The 7,703-nt window shown below is 44.0% G+C and overlaps 1 protein-coding gene across 1 annotated transcript in view; it reads left to right on the forward strand.

Moving 5' to 3' along the window:
* The first annotated feature begins 4,596 nt into the window (after positions 1 to 4,596).
* LOC107125605 (keratin, type II cytoskeletal 4-like) overlaps positions 4,597 to 7,703 on the forward strand; it is a 16,388-nt gene continuing 13,281 nt past the window's right edge. The window contains exons 1-2 of the mRNA XM_015429036.1: positions 4,597 to 4,866; positions 6,469 to 6,680. Coding sequence (XP_015284522.1) covers positions 4,597 to 4,866; positions 6,469 to 6,680 — 482 coding nt within the window. The remainder of the gene's footprint in view (positions 4,867 to 6,468; positions 6,681 to 7,703) is intronic.

Consider the following 7,703-nt stretch of genomic DNA (forward strand, 5'->3'; position numbering starts at 1 on the left):
TGTGGGTAAGGAGAAAGGTATACATCTTGGAAGTGTCTCAATTAGGGTTGAAACGAACATGGAGGAAAAGGATTCAAGCATACTTTTGATTTGCTTACAAATCTTTGCATTGGGGTTTACTTTCTCTTTTTCAACATTCCAAAGTTTATTTTTTTAAAAAAAATCTTGGGAAAAGATGTAAAAATATTGGATCGGATCCCATGGGTCTGTTCCACTAGGGTTGCCAGCCCAGTGCTGGCAAGCAGCCGGAGATGGGTGTGGAGACTTGGTGAAATGATGTCACATGACACTGTGATTTATGGATTTATGAATTGTTGCCAACTAGATGATATTCCTGTTTTAATTGTTTTAGTACCATTTTTCTATATATTGTATGGATGTTGTTCTGTTATTGTTACCTGCCCCGAGCCTGCTTGCAGGAAGGGCAGGATATAAGTTGAACAAAATAGATAGGTAGATAGATAGATAGATGATGTAATGTCCAGCTGCGTAACCATAACTGATGTCACTGTGTCTTGTGACACTCTGGGATTTCCCTGAAACTCTAACAGTAGAGATCAGAGAAATTCATAGAGCATTGTGCAACACAATGATGTCACTTCTGAGTTCCTAGCTGGAAGTGATAGTTTGGCATCACACAACAACGCTTTCCTTCTCATTTTTTCCTCTACCACTCTGTTGGTTACCAGTGGGGAAGGGGAACACAAGCTGGGGATCCCCAGTTCCTAGCAGGCAGAAGGAGACCAAGGGAGCAGGAACAGTTGGAAACTCTATGGTAAAACCACAGAGAAGTGTGATACTACTGTTTTTTTTTTTCTAGAAGTGCCATCGTGCCATCATCACTGGCACTTTGATTTTTTAAAAAAATCTCCCTCTCAACAGTCGTTGGAGTGTGTGTGGGCAAGACCGGCCAGGAGTGAGAGATCATCTGTCCCCAGTGGGCAATGTTACAACCTTGGACATCTAGGAACCCTATTAACAGCCCCACTTTTCTCTAGTGCAGGGCACTTTCCCCTAATGCAAGAGGCTTTTCTGCTAGCATCAGGAGAAGACAACTTGCATTGGGCAAAGGTTCTGCCACCAACAGGTACATGAGGAGCAGGAGGCATCCAAAGACAGGTCATGGCTTGGAAGCAGAGCATCTGCTTTTTACGCATACAGTCCCAAGTCCAAGGATCCGGTACCGGTTGATGTGAATGATTTCAGATCCCCCAAAGAGAGCTACTGCCAGTCAGAAGTCAGAACATACCATATTCTCCTTGATAGAACATAAGTTGGACTCAGTAAAAGCCGCTTTCATGGATTCTTGTTGCTGGTTCTGGTTTGGTTTGCTGTGGTAAACACAAGTTAACTGGGGTTGGGGTGGTCTGCCCCCCCCCAACTGGATTGTAGCTCTTTTTTAATTTAAAAAAACACAAAACTATCTCTTGAAGTTGAATTTCTAATCTAAAATTGGAAAATGAAGATACAACAAGGTGTTGGGATACTGCAACTTATCATCAAAAAGTGCAAAATATACACCTTGGGGTGGAGGAGGGCAAGTTTGATTCTGACTTATCTGCTCCAAAGTTGTCCACCCTGTTCACGGAGTTAGTTTTCTTTCAGCGACGTTTACTGCAACAGGATTTTTGCAAAAAGGAAATAACTGACTGCAGACCACTGATGTGACAGAGAAGCCTTCAGAGTGCAAGCACTAATAAACACTAAGACACAGCAGAGAGAGAAACAGCAAGAGGTAGGCTGAACTGCAAGAGAAGCCATTCAATTAACCCTAAACACTAGGGAATGCACCACAGCTCCTGCTAGGGTACAAGAGGAATGGACCAAACTACTCTTTCAGCCATTAACTAGACTTTTAGCAGGCTGCCGCTTCTCCAACACACCCCGCCAGGGCTTTTTTTGTAGAAAAAGCCCAGCAGGAACTCATTAGCATAATAGGCCACACTCGTGACAGCACAGCTCATTAGCATATTAGGCCACAACCACATTCCTTCCCTTGGCCTGCCTGGGGAAGCCTCCCCCTCTTGAAGGGAAGGAAGTTTAAACTGCCTTCCTTTGGCTTGCCTGGGCAAGCTGGCCCTTGGAGGGAAGGGAAGGCATTTTAAACTGCCTTCCCTTGGCTTGCTCAGGCGCCCCTTTCCTCTCTAGCCACGCACACAGAGGTTAGGGCTGTAGTAGGTGTGGCCAACTCTGAAGCCAGCTGGAACTCCATTCCTGTGCATTCCTGTCCAAAAATAGCCCTGCACCTCACCATCCTCTATGGAATAACAGGATTATTTGTAAGCTTTTTTGGGGAATCAGGATAAGCAAAGGAATCTTTCAGTATTATAAAAAGTATCTGGGGCAGCATTTATGAAAGATGGCTTTCCTATGAAGAATCTTTCCAACGCAGATTGATGAATGATGTGCATGAGCTATGATAGACAATCCTCTGCTTTTATATCCTCCGCTGACCGGTTCTTGCTCACGAACCTGTTGGACAGGATGCTGCTGCTAAGATTAGCATCTGATGCATCAATCGGTTTTGGAGGAGGGATGTTTGCTTCTGGCTACTCCATAGTGGGAAAATGCTGGCTTGAAAGAAATAAAAAGGAGATTGGAATTGAAAGGTGAATCCACGACTCTTGTGTATCTATGCGAAAGGTGCAGTGACATCAAAGAAATATGTGCATCTGGCTCTGCAGGTTTAGATGCCCAACGGCTTTGACAGCATCTCTAAGATGGGTTCCAGGGCTTATTACACTTTATTTTGTGTGCAGGAACAGGTGATAGACACCAGAGGTACCTGGCAATTATAAAAGGCTGTCATTCTGCCTTTCTTCTAGATATGTACTCAACAGACATTAGAAAGAAGTACTCTGGAATGGATATAGTAGAGTTAAGACAGTGAAGTCATTAATGTTCTTGAAGGGCTTCCTATTTTAAGAAAAGCATGAGAGTTCAGGTGACAGCCAGGGATAAGGGAAAATGGGAAAGACACCATCCCATCCCCAGCTCCAGCATATATTACATACAATCTGGACCACAGTATCTTAAAAGATCTGTGTAGCACAGTGGTTTGGAGGTTGGACTGAGAATTGTGAGGCCCAGATCCAAGTCCCTGCTTGGTCATGAAGATGGCTGGGTGAATTTGGACCAGTCTTTTGTACTAATGCATCTCACAGAGTTGTTGTGGGAGGGAACCAAAAGAGAACCAAACCTTCTATGCCAGCTGGAACTCTTTGCAAAAGCTGGGATTAAAACACAATATAGCACTCCCACAAGTAGAGAAACAGAGGAGTAATGCCTCTGTAATTTTGCTCACATTAAAATTCAAAGGGAGTCTGAGCGCTCCCGCTTTGGTGAAACCTGTACAATCTCTTGAGTTGCAGTGAAACTAACATTTCCTGGGAACAGGGCAGGAGATCACACATCCCCTTTTACATAACATATGGATCCAGCTGAAACCGTAGGTGGTAAAAAAACTCTGAACTCTAGAAGAAAGCCTTCTTGGCCCTAAACCTGATAAACACTCAGAACCTGAGGGTGACCTCTGATATGACCACTACCTTGGATGCAAGTACCATGATATCCTGTAGCCTTATCCCAGTCTTGCTGTATGGAGTTTCTTCCATCAACAAGAGCTTTGGAAAAGTGTCCAAAGCATCTCTAAGAGCACACAGCAGCACTTTCTATTCAAGTGAATATTCAAGTGTGTGCATGAATTTCTGGGTGAGGGCACCAATAAGAACATAAGAGAAGCCAAAGTTGGATTAGACCAGTGGACCATCCAGTCCAACACTCTGTCACACAGTGGCCAAAAATACCAGGTGCCATCAGGAGGTCCAGCAGTGGGGTCTGTACTTGTACTGGTCCCAATGTTTTAGAGGAGCAGAAGGAAATACGTAATCAAATAATTATACATGATTGTGATACAATAAGAATATTATAGCTGAGAAATAGGTATAATCAATGACATAAATACTCATAGTTCTCAAACAGGGAGCTCAAATGGTGCACTTATTCAAACTAAGTTGCTAGTCAGGTAATATTGTAGTTTCAGTTAAGTATCAGCATTGCTCAATTTTTCTTGTTTTGAAAGTGACATATAGGAAACTCCAGCATAAATTTGCTAAGCTATAATTACTGGAGACATAATTCTTCAAATACATAATTTCAACCATTCTTGGTCTGCAAACAAAGCCTTTTTGAAATAAATCCATTACCACTTCATTGCCGTTTTTTCTGTTTACTTTGCTGTTTTGCAAAGGTATTTACTGCTAGCAGGCAAAACCAATCTCCAAAGAAGGCCTTATATTACTTTTTTTTTGTCTGAATTAACCAAGCCCAGATATTGTGAAGAGATATAAAGCAGAACCTTGAAAGTGTCATATCAGAGGGGACCCTTTCTTTTTCTTCTACTACACTGGCATTATCTCATCCAGCTTTGCTATGAGCCGACAACTGTACACTGCAAACTCCATCCCTGGAAGAAGAAATTTCTCTTCTGCTTCAGATATATGTGGTCTAAAGAGACGTAGATCAAGGGCCCCTGCTGTATCTCAGCTTGGTGGAGAAAGCAGAGTCAGTGGCTATTGCACCAAAAGCCTTTCAGGTATGGGTGGAAGCCGAAGAATAGCGTGTGGAAGCTACTGGATTGGAGGTCAGAAGTTTGGCAACATATACTATGGCAGCCCCAGGAACTACACTGAGCTCCAAAATTATGCTGGCAGCTATCGGAATGACCGCTTCCATGGAGTCAGGGTCAACGAGCACCTCTTAAAGCCACTCTCTGTCAGAGTTGACCCCGAGATCCAGAAAATACGAATTCAGGAGCGGGAAGAAATGAAATCACTCAACACCCAGTTTGCCTGCTTCATCGACAAGGTCAGAGCTTGAATGGCTATGTTCTTCTCTCCTATAAAATAGCAGGGAAGCCCTTAAAAGAGGGATGAGCGATAGGAACTCTCAGTCTGGGGCCAGTGATGCACTGTATTCTTGGTGCTGGGAGGGAGCAACAGTGGAAGGGCTTCTAGTGTCCTGGCCCCACTGCTGGACCTCCTGATGGTGCCTGGTATTTTTGGCCACTGTGTGACAGAGTGTTGGACTGGATGGCCCATTGGCTTGATCCAACATTGGCTTCTCTTATGTTCTTATGTTGTTCTTATGGGTGGATTTGCACACCTTTCCTCTCCTTCACTGGTTCAAGTGACTCTCTTTTCTGTGTTCCACTCTTCCTTAATATCTGGTTTAATTTGGAGAATTTCTACAATGGATTTTGAAACTGGGATTGTCAGGAACAATGTGATGCCAATTCAGTCCCATTCATTTATTGGCAGCTTTTTCTCCCCCTCTTTGCATTACTGATGTAGATAGTGCTGTTATTACTTTAGAATGCAGATGGGGGAATTGCATCATTGAATGATTTAGGCCCCATTCACATGCCGAATTTGCAGCGGGAGAGCCACGAATGCTGGGTGGATTTTCAGGGTGCAATCACACCGCAACATCTGGCAAGCGTAGCGCACCCATGGCCAACCCATGGTGTGCTGCCGAAGCTACGCGGTTAAAAAGTATCTCAACAAATATACTAGCAAATGGTTTGCCATGGGCTGCCGATGGAATCGTTCTGTGTGATCGCGCCAGCACGCGGCTTTCCCCCGGCTGTCCTCCTTGACGCGCATGCGCTGAAGGACAACCGCGGTGTGCCGCTATCACGTCTGCTCGTGTTCTGGTGGGTCTAATTGCGCCGGCGCAAAGAACCACGCCTCCCCCCGTGTTATCTGGCCCGTGTGACCAGGACCTTAGTACATTTTGAAAAATTCCCTATACATGGGAAAGTATTTATCATTTTACCATCCTGCCTTCCTTCCATTGTGGGATGTAAAGTTATGTAGACTGAACTCTCAGGAGCTCTCCCATCTAGGCACTGACCAGAACTATATCTGCCAGTGCGGACTGACTTTTCAGCTGTCTGTGAATGTTCCTGATTGGTCATTGCCCTATAAGCAGAGTAGTGCAGTGGACTTCAGTGAATTTAAGGACCCAATCCTAACCATGGAAGTAAGTGGCAGACATTCTTTTTCCTGACAAGTCACAGTTGCCATATGGAGACCTCATGAGGTTTTCAAGACAAGAAAGATTTAGAGATGGTTTGCTATTGCCTGGCTCTGCACTTCCTTGGGGGTCTTGCATCCAAGTACTAACCTGGGCCATCCCTGCTTAGTTTCTAAGATCTGATGAGATCTGGCTAGTCTGGGTTTTCCAGGTCAGGGCTTGAAAGTAAGTTGCAGACATTACTGGCTCTTTTTCTATAAGGCTAGGTTGCAAGTCCTGCGGGAAAAAATTAACAGCAGTTTGTAGTACAACTTCATAAGGCTGGCCTGTTGAGAACCCAGCACTAAAAATTCTGTGTGACATGCATCTCTCCCCCATCCTAACCTCTGTTTTTGTGGCTGCATTTTTTTTTTGTTGCTTCTTTGATTTCAGGTCCGAAACCTGGAGCAGAAGAACAAGGTGCTGGTGACCAAATGGAATCTCCTGCAGGAGCAGAGGCCACCGGTTAAGAGAGATCTCCGACCTCTCTTTGAAAATGCTATAGGTGGCCTGCGCAAGCAGCTGGATTTCTTGCTGAGTGAAAAGGGGCAGATGGGACCACAGCTGCAGAATATTCAGCAGTGCATGGAGAAGTTTCAGTGCAAGTAAGCATTAGCCATGCTTGATGGCGACACTTCATCTTGCTTGTGGCTCTTCTCTGAAGCAACAACTTCATTTGGTTTGAATATTTAGAAGAACGGGCTGTTGCATAGGCAAAACCAAACACACACACACACACACACACACACTGCCTAGTACATTTTTATTCCATTTGTCCTCCAGAGAACCTCAAGGTGGCTTACACAGTTCTCTCCACTTAATACTCACAACAGTCTTATGAGGTAGGTTGGGTTAAAAGCAAATTCCTTGGCCCAGGTGGGGTGGCTCTGTATGTCAGAAAGGGTATAAAGTCCAGAAAGATTGAGTAGCTAAGTGAATTGGATTCACTTCCGGAAATTCTATGGGTTGAAATAGGGGGGCCAAAAGGAAACTTAACACTGGGAGTTTGTTATCGCCCACCAGATCAAAAGATAGAGGAGGATTATAAAATGATGAATGAATTCAAGATAGCAGCTAGACAAAAACACTGTGTCTTAATAGGTGATTTTAACTACCCACATATGTGTTCTAGTCAAGAAAAAGAGATTGAGTTTCTAGACACTCTAAATGACTGTGCTATGGAGCAGATGATCACAGAACCTACCAGGGGAGAGGCGATCCTTGATTTGGTCCTAAGTAACACTCAAGACCTGGTGAGAGATGTAAAAGTGATTGCACCACTTGGGAACAGTGACCATAATGTTGTTGAGTTCAACATTTGTATAAATAGGGAATTGGCCAAAAACACTGACACAACCACTTTTACTTTAAAAGAGGTAACTTCTCTGATATGAGGGGACATGTGGGGAGGAAAATGAAAGGAAAAGTAGAAAGGGTCAAAACCATTGGGGAAGCATGTATAAATAGGGAATTGGCCAAAAAGACTGACACAACCACTTTTAACTTTAAAAGGGGTAACTTCTCTGATATGAGGGGACATGTGGGGAGGAAACTGAAAGGAAAAGTAGAAAGGGTCAAAACCATTGGGGAAGCCTGGAAACTATTTAAAACTACGATCCTAGAAGCGC

The sequence above is a fragment of the Gekko japonicus genome, unplaced genomic scaffold (assembly GCF_001447785.1).
Source record: "Gekko japonicus isolate JY-2015 unplaced genomic scaffold, Gekko_japonicus_V1.1 scaffold1579, whole genome shotgun sequence".
Lineage (NCBI taxonomy): Eukaryota > Metazoa > Chordata > Lepidosauria > Squamata > Gekkonidae > Gekko > Gekko japonicus.